Genomic DNA, 22,698 nt, shown 5'->3' on the forward strand with positions numbered 1-22,698 from the left:
TGAATTACTCATAATGTCGAACATTCGTTTTAATAAATTATTCAGTTTGAATGTTTCTTAATTCGAAGAAAGACGTCACCTCTCTTCTCCGAGCCCAACAACCGCTATGCCTCTAAAGAGGACAAAAGAAAAGCCATGAAAAGGTTATTTCACAAATTTAATTTCTTCGCAACACAGCTACATCAATCTATTTTGTTATAATGACACATTCCAATAAATTTAAAGGCGCAAATATTTATTTGTTTGAAAAGGGATACTTCAGCAGCTAACCTTTTTGGTACACATAATTACAAGTACAACATTCATTTAAGAACATATTCGATATAAATTCTCAAATTCTCAGTTATTTTCTGTATAAATTGGTGGGGTGAGCTAAACTTTGAACTCCACCTCAAGACAGAGGTTTTATCACTTTAATTTGTACTTTTGACATGAGTGTAGAATAGCATGGTATGAGTTTGGTTCTTTAGCGCGTATTGTCGACTACGACGCATTTGCGCTTTTAAGAGCAGAGTAGAGAAAAACCGAGTGTGGCTGAGACATAGTTTCTGAATTACTTTATACCACTTCAATGAAAGTATTATGGCCGTTGCTAGGAATCGAGTCCAAAAGCACGAATGGTAACAGAGCTGAATAACGTATCCGCACGCGCTAGATTTTCGCGCAGAAAAACTGATTTTGAGTCGTTTGCCTTGTTGATTTTCTATTCTGTTGCTTCGAGGCGTCGTTTTCCTTGCCGCTTTTTTTTTTTTTTTTTTTACAGAACAACCTTCAAAAACTTTGTACACCCCTTAAATATTTTCGAAAATTAATTTTCTCCTTAAAAACTTTGGAAATAGGAAAATGTCTTCGACAACAACAAAATGCCTCGGTTTCAAATGCTAGCTCCTTTTTCTTTCCGCGAATTTCGCTGAATTTTAAATCAGGTATGCTTGAGCCTGCGTTGTTGACCGCGTACCTTTCACGTAACATTTCGTTACTAAGCTCTGTCATGAAAGATAGGTTACACCGAAGAGGTTCGAGTGGTAACGCCTGATGAAGACGTATTTTAGTCTGAACTATTTATATTTACAGACGTCAACAAGACAGCGTATACCCAGAGCTATACAAATGACAATAGTTTTCTTCAAAATTTAAAATTACATTTTCTCGGCTGAAACAATACCTTACTAGATGAACTCTGCAAGATAAACAAGTTAAATATAAATCAGAGCTGGTACAAATCCTCAGTATAGTTTCTAATGAAGCGGCTATAATTGTGAGTTACTTTTATATGTAAGATTATTTTCTTCCGTGAGAAAAGGCCCGGGAAAACTCTGTTTAATCGTCATAAAAAATAGTTCTCGTTGTGCTGGGGCTTGAAGGAGGACGAGACGAGCTTGAAGGTCTTCTTAGGTTTTTCACTTTAACTTTCCTCCTAGAAAGCATCAGTGCCTAAAGAAAACAAGAGGTAAAATGAACTAGAGAGGAAATTTCGAGAAGTGTTCGTTAGCCGTTCTTGTTCTACCAATATATATATATATATATATATATATTTAAATCTCTTAGTAAGAACTCTGACTAAAGTAGTCCGGTTATAAACTTTAACTGAATTCTTGGATGTCAATGTTGAAAAAAACACATATGTTTCTTAGCTAAAAAAAAAGATAAGATTAAATTGGTTTCCGGGATCTCCCACGTGCAACTTTATCACTGAGATCCGAGCCTTTTATTTTCTTCGGCCAGTAGTCTTTAACAAAGTTATTACACGGTTTTCTGTACAATACCTTTGTTAGTATGGGCCGCACGATCACATTACCCGGAGGCTGCATCCAAGGTTCACCATCTATTTGTACAGGCATCTCTGATTTTAATTTGATATTTATCTGCAATAAAAATCATAATAATGGATAAAAAAGGATCGAAGTGCGTGAATAAAGAGGGTCAGTTTCTAAAGAAACTGTGCTGCTGCGTCGGTGGATATATTACAACATAATTTGGTTTTATCAGCTGAGTTGATATTATAGATTGACCACCATGGAGGGTGTTTGAAGCTGACGTTTCGAGCGTTATTCCCTCGTTAGAGCGAATGGTGGAATTGTGACTTGTGTATTTTCTATACTGAGAAATGGAACTACGCTATTGGGGCAATTTTGCTGTCTTTGAGAAATTTACTCAGGCTCATTAACACCCAACTGCACTCGAAATCGTGTCACTGCCTATACTTATTGGTTACTTGGGCAAAATACCCTATTTTTCCATAGCCGATGTTCGAAAACCAGAGCTCGCGCTCTTTCTTCTCAGGGGGAACGAAAAAGAATAGCCCACGTGTAGCTGTAGCCGTACTCTTCCCGCCCCGTGGAGAAACAAAAGAGAGGATACGGTTACACGTGGGCTTGGGGAAGGGTGGAAATCATTCTTCGCCAACATGGTAATGTACAAACAAGAATGACAAGCTAACAATAAGAGAGAATAACTCATTTATGGCTTCATTTGTTTACTGGATTACAACGAGAAATGTTTACCTGGGTTCCCTGTGCCAGTCGTATACCAGTCCTGATTCCACTTTGAATTTGACCCTTTAGGTAAAAAAGAAAAAAAAACACTCATCTTCATATTCACTGCTAAATGAAAACGTTTCCAATCCATATACGTAAGAAAGGACAAGGCTGGGTACAAAAAATAAGGCAGTTAGTAGTGAAACATCACGTGGTGCAGTTTGGAGAGAATCCACCTGCTGATGTTAGGGCATAAAAGGCAAAGCCGGTAGTGATTCTGACTTACCATGTGCATGACTCCCTGAAGTCCAACTACCTCTACAAGACTGTCACAGTGAGAAGCTGAGGCATAACCCTGCAAACAGAGTCAGCAATTCTCAATTAAGAGTCGAAGAGGAATCCGGGATCGCATCTGTTTTGATTAACTTTGCTTTGTGATTGGTCCAGCTATCTCAAGTCGCCATCTGAACTAATCAGGAACAAAACCAAAACCACCGTGTTTTGGTCATTTGCAACATCCGTACTCACAAATGATGGCGTTCTCGTTGGCTACATGTACTTGCAATTTTGTCTTTTCTGGTTGGCCCTTGTGATTACTTCTGTGTGGGTGTTCTTAAACGATATATCGGTCGGTGGAATTTCTCTCCATGCATCTGACTTATGGACCGACCGACTGACTGACTGGCATAGTAATGAATCAACCGACCAAGTTATCAACGGAACTTGCGACTGGTAAATGAAACTCTTCGAAAGTAACTTAATGCCGTGGTAATGCCATTTATTTATTTCCGTTTGTTTGTTTGTTTGTTAGGGCACAAGAGTCATCAGAGTGCATTGAGAGTTGGTCGACACTCGACCGATACTCATTTGAGACTCGGTCGAGACTCGATCGAGACTTGGTCGGCCGAGATGTATGTCGGCCGATATAGCGATTGACTCGACTGCGTGTTTTTAAAGACCTCACTTGCCTGGGACAAAAAGGACAGAGATCAATGCTAAATTCAAGTCGTATTACATACATCTTCTTTGTCTGGTCCCCATGCATCCGTACCTGCTCCCCAACTAGTCGGACAAAAAAAATTATAAAAAATTAAAGGGAAAACTAAATACAAAAGAAAACAAAATCCCTCACGTGTATAGAAGCGATACTCGCACCTGAACTGCTACCAATGAAAAATCAGAAAAGAAAACTTTAAAGTTCAACTTTAACTAGATTCAAACCCATGCCTTCCAGCCAGATTCAGTCTGGGTGCTACATCCGACCGGGCTGCAAAGTCACATGACGGATGCGAGACAATTAGGCCATTTTCGATTTATTAAAATTCTAACATGGCTCTAAGGCTTGGAGGTATACAACTAAAGAAATTGATTATTCATCCCTCAACCTCGATGTTGTTCCTTCGTTTTGTTCCCCCAATCCTGGCAGCCAAGTTTGAATTTTGATATATCGAAAATGGCCACTTTTTGTACGTTCTTCGTTCCCGTAAAGGAATCAGATTTTAATGAAATGAAATACATCATGTTGACCTAAATTAGTACTATTTTGACTTCAGGATGAAAACTGAGCATCTTAAAATTACCCTTTGAAACCGATTTTAATCTGTTTTCTCAATCCACTCAATTGGAAATTTCACCACTGCAACACTGATTCGAATTCTTTTGACTGACTTCAACTTCCAGCTTTCACTAACCTGCCTATGTTAAGAATAACAATTTCTTCTAGTGTTGGTAAGTCAATTTTTTTGCCATCAATCTGTAGCGAAACAGAAAATTACAAACGAAAATGCTGAGAAACGAGAGAAAGATAGATCACTGGAACCGTAAGGAGTACAACAGGCAAAAAAGTACCAAGGGATACTCCAAAAACCATCTCATTCGGGCGTTAAATTTTTAAGACAAACGTCTTCAACTACTTGGCGTTCAATCACTCAGTGTTGAATACAACTGACAAACGATGATGATTTTAGGACAACACTCAATATTAAATGAGTTAAGTTTGTAAACAAGACAAACACCTTCCCAGTATAGGAGCTTTTAACGCTTTCGCAAAGTGAGGCTACTGTAACTATTGCTATTCCACCTGATTGTGATGCTAATTCATCGTAGATTAACATCCTCCCCCTTCCCCTTTCGCGGGATTTTGTCGGGTTTATTCGGCCGTTCGCTGTGGGTAAAGAGACGCTTTCTAAGAATACCGAATTCATCCCATGAAGGCAACCATGTAAGCTATTCCAATATCTACGTTCTACAGATTAATCACCTCTATTTCGACTTCGTTAGTAAATGTCCGCGAGTAGCCTTTGACCATTTTCTTTATCCCTGCTCTAAAGTAAACTCAGCCCACAAAATCTCATCACAATAAAGTAAACTCCTTTGTTATGAAGCCTGAAAAAAGAAAAATCACAGAATCGACGAACTCTTACTTACAATAAATCATAAAACGCAAGGTCGAAGTTTTCTAACCTATCCACTTTCAAAAGCGCTTACGAAGGAAGTTAAAATCTATTGGACGTTTGACTGCTCCGTATCCGTTAATAACTTTTGGAGGGTGGGAAGGGGGAGGTAGTCTGTAAGACATCTAAAGTGATAAATAGAGTCGGGCACGCACATTCCCACAGACGAATTCGAAATACAGACGACAAAGAGAACAACTCAGAAGACTATGAAACATTTGTTATCAATTGCAAGTGCCATCCAATAGCCTTAGCAATCAACACTGTTCCTTAAATCGAGCGGATGTAAAACTACTGTAACAAGTAGATTTACTTTTTTTGCATCCTCACCTGCTATGGAATTTATCAGGTGCTTCCTCTCTCTGAAGATGAAAATCTAAACAAAGCTCAGCTCCAATTCCGATGCCAAAGTAGTTATTCATCGTAAAAATACTAGGATCGTCCTCTCTTCCTCCCATCGAACCAAGTGCGCTGTCGTTTGACAGTGTGTCAGGAACGTTAGAGTCCACGGAGTCAAACATGACACACCATCTATCAAGAAACACTTCGTGAGCCTGGTCAATGGCCATGAGTAGCGATACAGGACTCTCGCCGCCAGAGTAACCACTTCCCCAATGGAGGATACGAGAGAGATCATTACCTGTACGTTTACAATCTAATTTAGTTTCCCAAACATTATCTATCCACTAAGAAGAACACTAGAGAGATCAGTACATGCAAGCTGAGAATCTCATCCAACTTCCATCTCAATCTGTATCCACTAACGAAATCCCCACAAAGAAATTATCAATCACGAGAGGGGAGTGGGCGTCAGTCCTTCCCAACAGAGTACAAAGGGGGAAATCTTAAGAATATTAAAATCCCTTATGGGCGATGAGTAATGGCTTGTCCCGAAGTCAAGAGTCTAAGGCAATTTCCAACCTATTCTCCATCTACTTTGCTCCGAGGGAGGGCTAACGATTGAAACGACCGCTTTTCAAATGCGTCATAGCGGTTTGTCTATCACTGTAAACCTCTAGTTGTCAACCACGTGCTGGAAACGCTCATTTAATTGTCACATGAAGCATTAAGCTTCGAATAATTATCGCTGATCGTTCGTTGATCTTCTTTTAAATACAAAGGCTGTTGAGGCCTAAACAATTAAACTGGAAAGTTTGCACGACTTTTTAAAGTGTCCATCCCTTAGAAGCACGTGAGGCAAAGTCGAGGCTAGTTTTAGATTTCCATCCGATTGACCAAGTTTGTCGCAAGAGTCTTGAGATCGATCACACAGCCCAGTACAACAAAACCTAGACAAGGCTTTATGTTCGACTCTGGAAAGAAATTTTCTCTAACTCGCAGTTTACAAGAGTCACTTGTAACAATCCACTTACCAGTGCCAAGAGGAAGTACTGCTGATGCAGGTAACTTGCACTTCAACTCTTGAACAACATCATCCAAACACGACAACACCCAGCCAACTGTCCCATCACCACCACAGATCAAGACACGAAAATCAGGAATAGATCTGAAAGCGTAAAATCTAAAACAAACACAATAATCAATTCTAGACCACGGGACAAAGATGAGAGAAGAAAACAAGGCTCGTAGCATTGGGTATAAAATAGCTCTAACTGATCAAGATGCAACTTAAACGACAAAATTAGATTTGTATCACAGTGACTTAATATTTGTTATGTAAATACACAAATCAGTTTTCGAACTGCTACGTACTTAGTAATGAATAAACTTCAACTTCAATTGCAAAAAACAGTTTTCTAGATACGAAGGGCAGGAGTTAAACATACCCTAATAATGGGCCCCCTTCTGTGAGGCTGTACACTTGATGAGGGTTGAGCAGTCTCTGGAAAGCTGCTGACATGTCGGCCCCCTGACCACCTCCACTTCTGGAGTTAACCAGTACTAGAAGGCGTTGGCTTCCAAGGGGGAACAGCCCAGGCTACAAGAAGGAAGAAACAAAAACGACAGGATAAGCATAACTCCTTTTTTGATTCAGGTCAATCCTTTTTTTTTTAGCTTTTTTTTTGAGTACTTCCAGAAATACTCTAGAGAAAAACCTTTGCTCTTGAATTTGCAGCTACTTACATGAATAGTGGGTAGGACTCTCACAAACAGCTCTTTGTTGTCCATAGTGGAATTTTTGAATTTATTTACAGCATCGGCTGCTGTGTCAGCGGCAGGAAATAACACAAACACCATACCTGGAAAGAGTTACAATGTCAACATTGGTGACGTAATTAACGGTAAAAAACTACAAAAACAAAAGAAAAAAATAAACCTCCTCAGTCGTCATTGTCATATGACCAGCTTCGCGAGCGAGTGTTTTTATGCCATTCCTGATTTCTGATTGACAAAAGCGGCGGTTCTACTCTCGCAGGATTGTCTTTCGAATTCCACAAAGTAAAACTCAATGACTTATCTTTGAGTGATCAAAGATAAGTCATTGATATATATCAAATGCATTATCTTCCATCTACGGCGTAAACAGATTGATCTCTCCAAAGTTAACATTTATATAAAAAACACTCCTGTAACCCCGGTGGAGAAATGTCATTGTATAATGAAATGCAGCCGGTTTACATGCGACGTAATTCTTAGGCAGTCTCGTATGCCACCAGGCAGCAGTAATGCAATTTCAAAGTAAGCATTGCAGTCTGTCAAAACGAAGAAAAGCACATAAGGTATTAAATATGCAAAAAAAAAAAGGACATAGCACTCGGTCCAAATGCTTCATCAAACAGAGCTAACCCCGCTTTCTTACAAATTAACAATGGGACAAAACCTTAAACGAGTTGAAAGCCAATCAGAACACAGGATTCGCCTTATCTTGCCTACCGGCACTGCCAGCGATATTTAGTAAATAAACCCCTTCGGGCGGCTGGTATGTCGGCTGATAATGTCCGCGGCTGAGAGATTGTCCGAAAAATGAGTATTTGGTCGAGAAGCGAAGCCTTAAGGGAAAATATGAAATTTTGAGGACAATCTCTCAGCCAAGGACATTATCAGCCGACATACCAGCAAGCCAGAAGAGGGTTTATTTATTTTATAACCCTTCCATTAATTTCCACATCGCAATTAAACTGCGCGTAAACAAACAAAAAAAGCCAGTGGTGATCTGATGGCGAATGCGCGTGATTGACGCGAGCAAGCAAAAAAAAACGAGTTTGATTTCCTTCCATGTAAATAGGAGAACGGAAAAGTTGACACTCTTGTATTGACTATGTTTTTTTTTTTGCTGGGAAAAAATCGGAGGGCAAGTATCGACGCGGACGGGGGTTATTGCGTGATACCTTTCCTGTGATTTTGCACCACGTGATGTATAGTAAACAATAAAATCGCGCCAAAATCAATGGGTGGGTTATAAACTGTAATAATACTTGTGCAAATAGCTTCATGCACTGAACTTTAGAATCTAGTAGCTCACCATAACTTGGAAACACACTTTTCATCTCACAATATTCCATAGCTGCAAAACAATTACACTCAAACTGTTAACTGAAATGAAGAAAGAGGATGAGAACAACCAAAACCAGAAACCGTCCTCAGAAGATTCCAATGCGCAAGTCATTTGGCCACTAAAATGTCTCTTGTCAACTCGTTCCCAAACCTCCGTTCCCCTTGCAAAGCGGAATGAACGTGACAGGTTGTCAAGCAAACGAAGACTCAGGGGACGAAATTAATCTCGCATAAAACAAAGTCACTTGTCTATAAGCATCTCACAAACAAACAAAACAGACCTCACTTTCTCCTAGAATGTCGCCAATCAAAGTTTTGTATTTACTTGGTTCCAGGCCTACTGGGAGACTGCCAACACAAATGCATACACTTCCCAAGGGTTCTAAGTTTTGCCTCAAGTAGAATCTTGTGAGTTTCATTTTCCTTACAGACTTCTGCAAAGAAAAGACATTAAGTCAATTTTATAGAGAACCTACGATCTTCAGATAAAAGCAATATTTGTTATACATCATTAGAAATCACTTTGCACTCATCAAAGAAAGGTATAATTGTAGACAGAATAGCTGGAAGCACGAAATTATATAAAGAGCAAAATTATGGCTATGTAATCCGGCAGAACTTTCCTGGTTCAGTACATTCTAAAAAGAATTCAATCTGGTAAAAATCAAAATCCAGATGGCCATAAATTTGAGAATAGCCACCATGATTGAAACTTTAGAGGAAGTCAATTGGAAGGTGAAAAGACAGAGAAGTGCCTCACTCAGATAATTAAAACAAACAAACAAAAAAAAATGATGGGAGAATTTTGGGAGAGTCCAAAACAAAGAAAGGGGTCAACTTTCGTGAGTGAGGAGGGGAAGGCGATTTCCTGAAGAACGTTCACTCAGTTGAGGAAATATAAAGGTAATAAATGTATTAGAGTCCGTGAAGAAAATGTCATTTACATTGAGAACTTAGAAGAAAAAGTATCAGTCCTCCCAATTGATAGCCTTTACAAAGTTCAAAGGCTTATTATTAATTTGAAACAAAAGCTGAACATTAGATGCATTCCAAAGTCCTACTGATTAATAAAAAAATCTTACTTTTCTACTATCCATCAAGGATTTCCACGGACAGTCATTGTGTTCCATTCTTCGTTCATGGACTGATAATTCAATAAGAATAAAAGTGGTGTGAACTGGCAGGTTAATTATCAAAAGTGCTAAATTTGAAATTGAATGCACTGCATGGAGTTCTATGAAGAATTTGCGAGTAATTTTCTACACACGCTTTCGAGTATTTCTTTCACCCGCGCGTAATTTGCGTGTAAATTGCGTGCAATATGGCGGATTTACAAGCATAATATGCGCGTGTAATGCTGCTATTCTTTCAGTCGGTATTGTGTGCAGTATTGGGTTAATAACTAGAGCAAATGTCCTTTATCCCATTACGACCTCAATCATGAAAAATAAGTTTACAAAAGTCTACATAAAATGGGATATGTTACCTCCTTGAGTTAGGTGTACTTCAGTCAGGGAAAAGTCATTTTCATTGGCACCCTGTGCATAAGAATTAATTTCTTAGTTAACAAAAAACCAGAGGAATACCATTCAAACTTCACTCAACCAGTATTTAATTTATTTTAAGTTGCATTAAAAAGCAGTCCTGTGAAACAAAAGGAAAGATTGAAAATGTTCCAAAAGATTGGACTACATAATGAGGAGAAGAGTGATGGAAGTGAACTAGGTGAGAGAAAGGATGAGAGTGAGAAAAGAGAGGGAAGGAAAAGGAAGCATGGAAGCGAGAAAGTAAAGGAAAGAGGAAGGGAGCAAGGGACAGGGAGGAAGCAGTGAAAGAAAGGAGGGAGGAATTGAGAAACAATCAAGAGAAGATGAAGGGGTGTGAGGGTGGAGGGGGAGGGAAGGAAAAAAGCAAGGAAGAAAGGGAGGGAGGAGAGCACCCCAAAAATTGATGACATAACGCACTGAGGCTTGAGACAAACCTTCAATCCAAATTTTTCTAAAGCAGCACTTATCACATCTGTAACAGTTGTCTGTGCAGTCACTGGGATTGTCTTAAATGTTCCTGCCGCACTGTATTGGGTATGTTACAAAATAATTTGTTCACTATAATTATTTAAACACCCACAGCTGAGGAAAAAATGCAGTTTTGTCCTTACATGGAGCATGTGGGTGGTTAAAAAGTTGAGAAAAAAAAGGCAATCAGTACACACAGATTTTCAACATTCTAAGAGGGGGATATCTCTCAACTTACCAAAGAAATGTTTAAGCATCAACAAATTATGCAGACAGGACTGATCAATTTTCATGAACTAGAGCACTGCACGTACAGGTATCACAAAGGTCATGGTTTCAAATCCCACAGGGGCCTGAATTTTTTTCAGGGCTTATTTCCACTACTCCATAAGTAGGGTTTATTACTACCAGGATAACTTTCCTACAAAATTGAAGACTTCATAACCCGGAGAGTGCTTTGAATATTTCTTCCAGACTCCTGCAAAATTACACCAATCTCCCAATATGACATAACTCTCAGAGACATGGGCTTGGCCCTTAGACCCCAAAGAGTGACAAGCATCTACTTCCTCCTCACAGTACCCCCCTGAGTCACGCCTTAAGGTCACGAGAATATAGAAAATGATCACCAACTAAAGAAGCTATTGATTGTTGAGCAAAATTAATTCTCTTTGTCAGCACCACGGGAAAGTTGTACAAAACAGTATGGAGAGTAGGTAATTACTGATGTCAGGTTATAAAAGGGTTAAGAGTATGGCCTGATTCAAATTGATCCTTTTGTTCCTTTCATACCATAATAGTTCGTTTGTTTATATTTAGCCGTGATTGGTGTCTTGTTCTCGTTGATTATTTACTTCTTGCGCAATTGTACATATTTGCGTGACAGGTTTAGCGATCGGATTTCATTGTGTAAGGGACGTAGTTCTTTGAGAGGTTTATTGTTGCAACGCTACTTGTTCGCTAAACGCTACTTTCCTTTTCACTCCTTTTCACTGCCACATATCAGCTACCTATTACCGCTAGGAGCCAGACTAAAGTAAGCCATTATATTTACTTGATTGTTATAGTTAGCTTCATTATCTTAATTGGCATGATTATCTTTAGCGCTTGTGTATTTTACGAGATTCTATAACACGTGCGTCTAGATTAAGAAGTCCATCCACAGGCGTCGGCTCATTTAGGTTCCTTTTTTTGCTTTCTAATTCGAACCACAACAAATCTCACTGCAACAAGACCTTACCGCTACGCAAAGCTATACATCGAATCATGTATCCGTTATTCTACAAGCCGCTGCCCTTTTACGCTATTTCAATTCGAGTTTACGTTGTGCGTTACAATTGTCTGGTCTCCAAATTCGTCGCTTACGACCCTCGTTACACATGTGACCTTTCGGGGTTATACCTTTTAATGACATAAACATTGTACCAGCCAATTACAATTTAATAATGATCATAATTACAATTACTCACTTTATCATTCCAGGGTAAACTCTTATATATCCTTTCCGTCTATCTGCACTCTGCAGTGGGGAATTGATTAAAAAATGAAAAGAGAACAAGTTTAAATGTCCAAAAGCAAGAACCAATTGCTGACTTGTAACCTTGTTTACAAGAAAAATATTATTTAAAAAATTTATTATGATAGGAGGACAGCTAGGAAAGGGAATGGCTAGTAGACTCAGAATAACTAAAAAGCTAATCAGGCTGGGTAACATACTGGTTAAATAAATCAAAGAGTAATACTTAGATTTTGGGTAGTTGACTACAAATGAAAGAAGGAAAACAAAAAGGAAAACAAGAACAAAAAGTGTGAGGTAAAAATAAGATAAAAAAATAATATCCAGAAATAAATTAACATGATTGTTTCCGTAATAATTAAGAAGAACACAAAGTATTACATACACCGTTACAGTTACTGTAGTAAAATGGACATATCCAACAATATGAACCCTTTAACCCTAAGAGTGATTAGCATCTAATTTCTCCTTACAGTAACACCCTTGACTCAAACATTAAGGTCAGGAGAATAACAGAAATGATCAACACCTACAAAAGCTCTTGATTGTTAAGCAAACTCTCCCTGTCAGCAATAAAGGAAATGGCTCAATCTGTCGACACTTTTAAAAACCTCTTAAAGACGCATTTTTTTAGTAAGGCTTTTTACTCTTAGCTCAGCTTTTAATATTTTATACTACACATGATGTAACTGGTATCTATTACAAAGCATTGTTGTAATGATGCAATTAGTATTTATTCCATGCATTGTTGTAATGCACAGTTGATCATCCCGTCATGGAAACTGTGCAATATAAATTCACAATTCTATTTATTTTTATTTTTTATAGAGAAGAGTATGGAATATGCCTACTGATGTATGGGTGATGGGGTGTAAAGGGTTAGTAGTAATATCATGTGATCTAGTTAGCATCTGACTGGTTTAGGAGAAGGTGCAAGATTATTATGCATGGTATATCACTCAATCGTCTACTAAAAAACCTGTCAATGTGACAGTAATGTAACTGAAACCACATCAACCTGAATATATTTAGAACACTTTCTTGGGCCAATATGTCATGACTACAATCCCTCCTTCATTCGAAGAAAGATTAAAGGTTTGGATGAATTTCTTTCAACAAACTGATGAGGTTTCTCTTCAGGATCAAGGGCACGCTCATTCTCTTTAAACAGCAAGAGATAAAATCATGATAAAATTAAAACACCAAAATATGCTGGTTCTAGAAGACTTTGTAGAAAACAAAATGCACCTTGTAAACATGGATTATTTCAATCACATTTTTAAAAGAAATCAACCTTTTTGCTCATGAGAGTGATCAAAAATTAATTTCTCCTTACAAAAAGTGATATGATGACCAGCAGAAAGGTGGGGAGAGGGAAAAACAGTCATGTAAAACTGACGCAGATTTCAAAGCAGTTTCTCAAGGATAAAATTATAACTAAAAGAATATAAAGCAGACAGTGAAGAGAATGGAGATTTTGAACTTGAGAGTCCTTGTTATCTCACCTTCATCAACAGCTCTTGCAAGGTAATAATTGCTGGGATCATCTGTGATCTGAAATTTTTTCAGGGCTTCTTCCTAAGAAACCATTGGAAAAAAAAAAAAAACAATAATCCTAAAATTTGAAGCTGCAATTTATAATACCATTTTGCTAATAATTTAGTCTACATCAAGTACTTTGCAAACTGCAGACCCCACTGCCAAACCGTTCACCTACCTCAGCTTTTTTAGAAGTAAATTATGGTCTTGTTTCAACTATAGTTTCCACAAATTTATTAGAGTGTTACAAGTTACACCTGAGTTGCATACTCACTAGAACATTGCTGGCTTGAGCTGTCCTTGGAATCACTATGTTTTTACAAAGTTTTGGATCTGTTAAGTTGCCATCATAAATCTTTAAGTTTCATCTATTACAAGGAATGAGATTTCTCTTATTAGTATTAATTATAATTATTATATTACTTAGCATGTATAAACATCATTATGAGGTTCCATGAATACAGAGGTTGAGGGAAGAACTATACTTGCTACAAATCAACACATCCAAACACATTCAGGTATTAGAACATAGCTAGCAGAGTCGCGCAATTAAATTCATTATACGTGAGCGTGCTCAAAATCCCGATAGTGCACGCTGATAGCGTCAGCAAATCCGACTTCGCCAGAACTTTTTTTTTCGCGCGAGCGGCCATTGTTAGCGCGGGGAAAAATAATATATTTCGCGACAATAATGGATACAAACAGAAACTCGGCCTACTAGTCCGAAAACGAAGACAATGTTTCGACCTTTTCCCTTGGGCTAGAGCTCTTAAATGAGGCAGAAAGAGAGAAAAACAAAGGAAAAGGAGACTCGGAAACAGCGCCGTCACGATTCGCTTCAACTGATATTGTTGTCCGTTTTTCGCGTCGGATTTGATGCACAATTCCACCGGCTATGTTCTAAAACAATTGGTTCATGCTTTCAGCTGTGCACTATCGAGTTATGGAGCACGTGGGAAGTTTGGAGAGCACTCAAGAAGTTAGAGTTTCCCTCTAACCTTTATTTTGTTGCAATTGGAAAGACAAACACAGGCGTCAGCATTCATAACAATCTTTCCTCACCGTGTTGTCATTGGTAACCTTGTTGTACCATCCATTTTTGCCATTATACCAAAATTACATTGTAATGGTGAATTGCTGTCAACCAATTAAATCTCCAAAATTTCTTGCCTTATATATTAATAAGTGATAAACTCATACCTGCATCATGATCAAAAGATAAACTGCTTGTGTCTGTATTATGGCGGGGAGGGTCATCTGAGACTATACCATCATCATCGTCTACCATACCAGTCTGCATACCTATGGATAATAATTAACAATTATTCCACGAGTGTGCGTTGAATATGAGATGATAGATAGCCAACGAGGCGCTACGCGCCTCGTTGGCTATAATGATCTCATATCCAACAAGCGCGAGTGGAATAATTGTTTTATTAAAAGAAATGCCCCCAAAATGTCAGATAAATCTTCTCGACTTTATTTTGTAGGAAGAAACCAGATGTTACAATGTACAGATATTAGATTATGGTATATTGGCTCATATACCTTAATGGCTAAGCCAATAAAAAGTCTTGAATTGCATTATCCAATGATCCAGTTTTTAATAATAAGTTATTAGTCTAACAGATAAAAGGAGGGGAGAGAAGAGTTACAAGCCTCACGGGTCACCATTAAATGAAGCTCATCCCAGCTTCAATATAAAACAAACAGAAGATTTCAAGTGACTCGCAGTACAAAAGGCATGTAATTACAGGGCTCAACACTAACCGTAGCCAACTAGCCACAGACTAGTGGAAATTCAGTTTTGGCTAGTGGTTTTCAGTTTCCACTGGCCAGTTTGGCTCATAAAACAAACTGAAATTGTTGTAACAAGTCATCTAAGTTGACACCAGCCACTTGGCTTGTAAGTTGAAAAGTTAGTGTCCAGCCCTGAAATATCTTGGCTTCCTCTATTTCAAATGCTGAGTCCTCAAAGGCCACACCATTGTGCAACAATTATTTGCCATTTTCTCCTAAAAATTTGCTGCTACACATATACACTCCAGGGTTGGAAGAACTACCACTAGATTCTGATAGAAGGACCACATGTCTAGGATCAAGTTAAGGGGTGAATTATACCATTGACTGATCCTGACTTAATAATTGCCCCTAGCCTACGCCTACCTACGCATCACTCAGCTGATTATAACATGAACTCAACACAGAGAAACTGTTCATGAAGACAAGACATAAAAAACACCATGATTATCATTTCATTCCCATGCATCCATGTAAAACAGTTTTTAACAACAGCACTTTGGTACCTTCCTTCCTCACCTCTTGATGTAGCAGAATTGCACCTGTTCTGAGAACAAGACCTCCACAAGGTGACATTTGGCATTGAGACAGCATATGGTGGTAACAACAGCTTGTGAAGATAACCAAATCCACATTCTTTGGGTAACATAAATTGACAAGAGCTATGAGCCTGTAAGTAATGAAAACGATGCAAATTACACAATCATGTGCAAGTGCAGATAGCAGGAGTATTTAGTACATCTCTCCTTTAAACCATGATCTAATTGCTACATGACTGTGTTTCATATATACAGGGAATCTGACAGGATGCGGTGGTGCGGATTCGCATAATTCGCCTATTTCCCATCCTCCACATCCTTGGGGAGTTTTTCTGCATAAAACTAGAAAATTTCTACATATAAGTGAGTGAGAAAGCAACTGCCACCATCCTCAGAAGCAAAAATAGTGAAAAGATTGATCATTTTGAAGAATTAAGTTATTCACCCAAAACAGTGATGAAAACATGCCTTTCGTTCATAAACAATTTTAAACTGCCAGGCATTCCATGCATCTTCTGGTGATGGGCCTTGGTTCTACTTTTGTTTTAACATTTTGGGACTTCTGGTGTCCAGTTTTCCTCGTCCGATTTACTAAGCTTCGGACAAACTCAACAACAAAAACTATGACAAAACTACATTGAACGAAGACATACCTGTCCATGAATGGCAGCAAAAGGTCAAACATGTCATAAAGGACTAAAATTCTTGGTAAGACATTAATGTGTATTTTATATGTTGGAAAAAGCCAAGGGAACAACTTTATTAATAAAGTTTCAGAAATTTCCGCATAATCTAGTGTCTTTTCTGCATAATCGTCACTTTCTTCCGCATGATTTTTCTAAAAATTTCCACATCATTTTCCATTTTTCCGCACCCTATCAGATGATCTGTATATATAATTATACCTTTGATATTTAATAGATAAAACTACCTCATTTAACAACCAGTAGAAACAGATGTAGATCATTTATATTTTCCAAATGATGTATTCATGGTAGCAAATCTATTAAAAATTGGCATTTTATTTATCAATAAGTAAAATGATTTACAGAAAAGCAGAAGCGACCTATTTTTAGCCACAGATCCCTATAGGAATGAAAGGAAATGAGATCATAGTCTGTTTTATAAATAGCAACAACCACCAAATTGCAGGCACTCACCATCTGTCCACACCAGCTACATTTGACACTTGCCAAACACTCCACACTCCCACAAGTTTGTTTACAGTGCACACACTTTGCATTGGGTGGTAGATTTCCTTCTCTCCAATGATGAGCTTGCCGCACAGATTGCTATTGTCAACAAACTCATTATGAACAACTAATACCTGAACAAAAAGTTTCCTTCCCAAGGAAGACCATGAATAAGTTCCTGTCTCCAAATTAGATTTTGGATTCTTGTTGGCAGAAGTGTTTCTCAGCTTTTTGCACAACTTATATATATCCATGTAAACCAGTCCTGAACAGCATTTTACCCCAATATCAGTCTCCAGTTGTTTGAAAATTTAGCTGTAACAATTCGAAATAATTTCACTGCACATGCATGCAGCATCAACAAAAAATGTCAGCATCTGCAGTACCCGCACAAACACACATAAAAAATAACTGCATGGGATTTTGCCACAAGAGTGTCTGTCAGGAGAGTTTGGAAACTTATATCTAAACAAAGCAACTACAAGGAAAAATGTTTGTCAATATATATAGTGGACAGAGAGTTGACTTGGAGTATTATACCTTCTGTATGTGAGGTACATATGAAGCACACTTCTTGCAGTCACTAACACTGAACTCTTTACACTCCTCGTGAACAAAATAGTTACAAACTGCAATGAAGAAAGTCAGAGTAATTATTAGATAGATAGATAGATACTTTATTATAAACACCTTGCAGCCATGGGCTGAATTACGGAATATTTACAAGTACAGATGATAAAAAGGACGTGTAAAATATTACAACTTCGTCGTTAAGAAAGAAGGAAAATTATCTACATCTTATTAATATGGCTAAAAATAAAACTATTCTTCAAGCGCTCGGTTTTGCATATGGGGAGAGTGAAATCAGTTTTGCGCCTCAGTGCGTATCTACAACTCTTCCTTTGGGGGAGGAGGCTGTGGAGTCTATGGGTGGGGTTACGGACTATCTCGTCAAACAGGTTGGTTGAGATTTTTTCCCTCCTCTCGTGAAGTTTCGGTAGGCCAGCCGTTTCTAGTGCTACACAATATGACAGGTTAGGATAGATGATTCTGAGTGCCCTTCTTTGGATCCGTTCCAAATCTTCACTGATGTAGTTTGGTAGAGAACGGTGGAATACAGGACTTGCGTATTCCAAGACGGGCCTAATACATGTCACATAGAATTGCACAAGTTCGCTTGGTGCAACTCCGGATCTCTTGAGTTGTCTCAAAAAGTAGAGACGAGAGGAACATTTTCTACTTAGTTCAGAGGTGTGCATGTTCCACTTTAAATCGTGGCTAATGGTCACGCCTAGCAATTTGGCACTGGTGACTAGTTCAAGGGGTTTGCCATTTATGACTAAGGGTTCAAAATCGTGGTTGCTGTTAGAGAATCCAATTCGTAGTTCTTTGCACTTGGCCTCATTCAGTTGGAACCCATCGATACTAGCTTATCTTGAAAGGACATCCACAGCTTCTTGGAGTTTGCTCTCACTGCCCTTAGTAATTATTTCGGAACAAGATGTGTCGTCCACGTATTTCCACAAGTCGGCTGGGGAGTCTAAATCGTTAATCATGATGAGAAATAACCAGGGACCTAATTTTGTTCCCTGGGGGACGCCGGATGGTACAGAGCGCCATTCAGAGTGACAATCTTGGGCAAGTTTGACTCTTTGTTTCCGGTTCATCAAAAAATCGACAATCCAGCTTTTGGTTTGACTCGGAATATCATATGTTGCTAGTTTTTGAACGAGAACACTATTTTCGATAAGGTCAAAAGCCTTACGGAAGTCAAGTAGGGCTACTCTTGCCGTGGCACCATTTCCGTCGGTGTTAACAAGCCAATTATGCGTCATGTTGACCAGAGCATGCGTGGTAGACGATTTGGGAATAGATCCGAATTGGCGAGGGTCGATACTCCGTAAGACGGCTGGTTTAACTTTTTTCTCAACGATGTGGTCTTCAGCGAGTTTGGACAAGATAGGCGTGAGAGAGATGGGACGGAGGTGCTTGTTAATATCATTAATGGGCCTTTGTTTTGGGACCGGGACTACGTCAGCCTCTTTCCAGGAAGGCGGAAGGCGGGATTTTTCGTGGAACGAGGAGTTAAGGATCACAGATACTGGTCCCGCCAAGAGATCAGCGTTTTCTTTTAATAACCATACCATATTATAATTATCAGTGAGAATATAAATCGAATGAAGCCTTTAACACTGCTGTAAAATGTAAAAATGTTTCATAAATCCGAGCTTTCGCCGATCAACGGCATCACAGGGATGATGATGCCGTTGATCGGCGAAAACTCGGATTTATGAAACATTTTTACCTTTTACAGCAGTGTTAGGCTTCATTTGATTTATTTGTATATATTTCAACAATGCTGCTGAAGGACAACTTGAACAGATTATATCATATAAGAGATTAGAATTCAAAATATGTAGCACATCTAATCTGATCCAATGTCACTTTCATGGAAACGATCATTTACTCGACTCAAGACGAATTCTATGCTGTGCCGTAAGTAGCTCTTCAATAGATCCATTACCATTGGCAGAGGGCAAATAATCGATACCACATTATTGCCTCATGTAAGAGTGTAAGGAATCAAACGAACTCCTCATGTAATGTAGGTTGAATTATAGCCCCTCTTGAGTGGACAAATCGAAACGACGAAACGACATAAGGAAACGACGAAACGACATAAGGAAACGACGAAACGACATAACGAAACGACGAAACGACATAACGAAACGACGAAACGACATAACGAAACGACAAAACGACGAACCGATTTGGCCGGTGACGAGTCGGACTCGTAAAACAACGAGTCGAAGAGGCCAGCCGACGAATCGAACTGACAATACGACGAAACGAACTGGAAGTTCGACGAGTCGAACTCGGAAAACGACGACTCGACATAACGAAGCGACGAAACGCCAAAACGAAACGAAGAAACGAACATTTTGTCCAGGATCTACCTTCATATTCAAGTTTCTCGTTTGCTGCACTCACTCGTGAGATATTGAGTGGAAAACAAGGAGAGAAATTAACAGACGAAATCAACAAACAACCATGCATTATTTTGTTTATTGCATAAACACCATAGGCATTTACTGACAAGAAAATACAGCAAATGACCTTTGAATGAGAATGGAGAATGTAGTTCCTTTGATTTATCAACCTGAGAGAGTGGCGTGAAAGGCGAGTGACGTGTCAGAAGCTGATTGGAGATATCAAACAAACGTAAAAACTCTCGTACTTTTATGACACTTACAAGGGCTGGAAATCCTTCCAAAACACTGCAGTTTTGATAATAAATAATATTACAGTAAGATCAATTGGAAATAAGTTTTATGACCGAAAGATCAAGCATGAAACTTCATTATTCGAATTTAACTAGTGTTAACCGGTTGCTATGCAATTGCTTTACCCTTTACACCCTGACCTGATATCAGAATACATGTTCTCTTTACTATTCTCTATACATTTCCTATGGTGCCGATGTGGAGAATTTGTGTAACAATCAAGAGCTTCTTGAATTGGTGATCATTTCCTTAATTCTCCTGACCCTGAGGTGTGATTCAGGGGTGATATTGTAAGGAGAAATTGGATACTGGTCACTCTTAGGGTTTAAAGGATTCATGTTAAACGAAGAGTGTGCAAGCATTCAAAATGAAACAATGGAGTGGTAGTTTCAAAATTCTCGCTGAATTTTGATTTAAAAAAGTTAGGTATAAAAACTTCCAAAAAAGGAGTAAAAAAAAAAATTCAAAGAGGAACTCGAAAAAAAGTGTTTCATTCCAAAAATAAATCTTATACAAGCACTTCAGCACAATTTGGAACACCTACCTGACAAATATGGCTTACCGCGGCGACAGATCGCGATGTTCTAGAGGACGAGAATAAATTCAATGACTGAGTTTACACGAAGGAAGATCTTTCTCAACATCTGAAGCATACTCTAAACAATTTGAACCATGCATCTTCACTGAACAGACTTCAACGAGGCGAGTTTGCTGGAAAAAATGCAGAACGCTAGGGAATTAATGCCATCTTCGACTCTGATTCCTCCAACGAATGGGGCGAATATTTGAAACATTAACACGACATTTGCATTTTTTAAGCTTTCTTTGTGTTCGTCTCCGCGTGACGAGATTTCAAAATATTTTTATCGGCATAAAATGTAATATTCTGGTTATCATTTCGTTTGTTGTGTATAGTATCACTCAGTCTGAGAGTATTTTCTTCATGTGGTCTCTAACTTTTCCACTCGACACCCGATGTAGTAACTCCCTTTTCGCAGCAGAGAGGCATTTTGTCTGCGCATGCGCGAGTGGAATAAGTTTGGCGCGTTCGGCGCCATTTTCATGTTTTCAACGCGCTTCTGATGGTTTTCAACTGGACGAACGACACCTTTTTGTAATATTTTTTGAAGGTGGGTGAAGGAGTATGAAAAGTTCACCAACATTTCTAACTCTGTGGATACCCTTGGTGTTTGCGGGTGGTGGTTTAGGATATTTTAATGATCAAAGTGCGAACATAGCGCCAAAAAAGTCCAAAAACTTGAAGTTTGAGATTTGATTTACTGAAGATCACATGTGAATATGAGATTACAAACCTCGAAGGTTAGTTTCAAGATGTTGATGTTTCGATTTTGATCTTTTTTTACTTCAACTTCGAAGTAAAATTGCGTCAAGTTTAAGGTGACCCCCAAGCATCAAATCACTTTGCGTAACCTCATCCTTTCGTTCTCTTTACAGTCATATAGGACACAAGGCCGTTTAAAAAATGTTCCAGCTTCAGGATTGAGATGCTCTTACCGCAACCTTCAGCGAATTATTTTTCGGGAGCTCTTGGTAGATTTTCCAAGTCATGACTCAAAATCGTCTTTGGTATTTTTGCTCTCTAAGTCTGTTGTACATGGTAGGTAGGCATGTGTCTTAACAACGGTTATGGTCTTGCCTCAATCAACTCCTCTTTTGGCTTATTTTTTGCCTGTGTTTTAGTGGTAGTTTTTATCATTGTCTTTTCGAGCTTGAAGAGCTATTTAGAGGAAAAACTTCCGTAAAACTTTTTTATCACATGGCCCCAAAATCGTTCACTAGTGTCAGTTAACTGTTTGTCTAGCTTTCGGTCCAACTAGTCAATTTATCTCAAAAAAAATTCGTGGGATTTCTCTCATGAGTTAAAACTGGTGCTGTTTTCTTCATGTTTAAGTGTAATTCGAAACGAATGGCTTCAGCTGTATTCTGTCCTGTTTTATTTCAGAAGGATATTAATGCTTTCTCCTTGCAAAGTGAATTTTTACTCGAAGTGCACTATGAATTTCAAACCCGTTGAGTTATATTTCACTTTGCTGTATGTGTCGTGATCTTGAAATTCTTATTTCTTGAGATTGATGATAGGAATTAACTGCTATGTTCTCTTCTGTGTGAGGTAATGTGAAGTGACCCAATAATTGGTACTGTAGACAGAATGGATGGCTGCGACACTTATTGTGGCAAGCTGTCATTCAATAGTTTTTCATTATTAACAGAAGCTTACTATTGATATAATTTAAGGGCGTAGCCAGGGGGGGGGGGGGCGTCCTGGGGTGCCCGTGAGCCCCCTTTGGTGGGTCTTCTTGAGAGCAAACAACCTACAATATTCAGATGGAGAAAACGCCATGACAATATCTTGGCCGTAAAACCCATTGATATGAGTCTTCATGCCGCGATAATACGACTGAGCC

General features: G+C 38.6%; 1 protein-coding gene across 1 annotated transcript; it reads right to left on the reverse strand.

Annotated features, from left to right (window-relative positions):
- Positions 1-143: 143 nt before the first annotated feature.
- On the reverse strand, positions 144-19,135 carry LOC148739633 (diacylglycerol kinase theta-like). Its single transcript, XM_088749521.1, has 26 exons — positions 18,463-19,135; positions 17,529-17,617; positions 16,956-17,087; positions 15,776-15,926; positions 14,657-14,758; positions 13,731-13,816; positions 13,423-13,495; positions 12,982-13,078; positions 11,871-11,918; positions 10,368-10,458; positions 9,873-9,924; positions 9,469-9,530; positions 8,673-8,820; positions 8,355-8,396; positions 7,016-7,131; positions 6,718-6,869; positions 6,304-6,452; positions 5,261-5,570; positions 4,849-4,862; positions 4,738-4,814; positions 4,169-4,230; positions 3,497-3,539; positions 2,764-2,832; positions 2,505-2,558; positions 1,767-1,865; positions 144-1,434 (listed from the first exon to the last, which is right to left on the reverse strand). The coding sequence occupies exons 1-26, from the start codon at positions 19,133-19,135 to the stop codon at positions 1,321-1,323; spliced, it is 3,105 nt and encodes a 1,034-aa protein (XP_088605647.1). The 3' UTR covers positions 144-1,320.
- Positions 19,136-22,698: the final 3,563 nt, after the last annotated feature.

The sequence above is a fragment of the Stylophora pistillata genome, chromosome 2 (assembly GCF_964205215.1).
Source record: "Stylophora pistillata chromosome 2, jaStyPist1.2, whole genome shotgun sequence".
NCBI lineage: Eukaryota > Metazoa > Cnidaria > Anthozoa > Scleractinia > Pocilloporidae > Stylophora > Stylophora pistillata.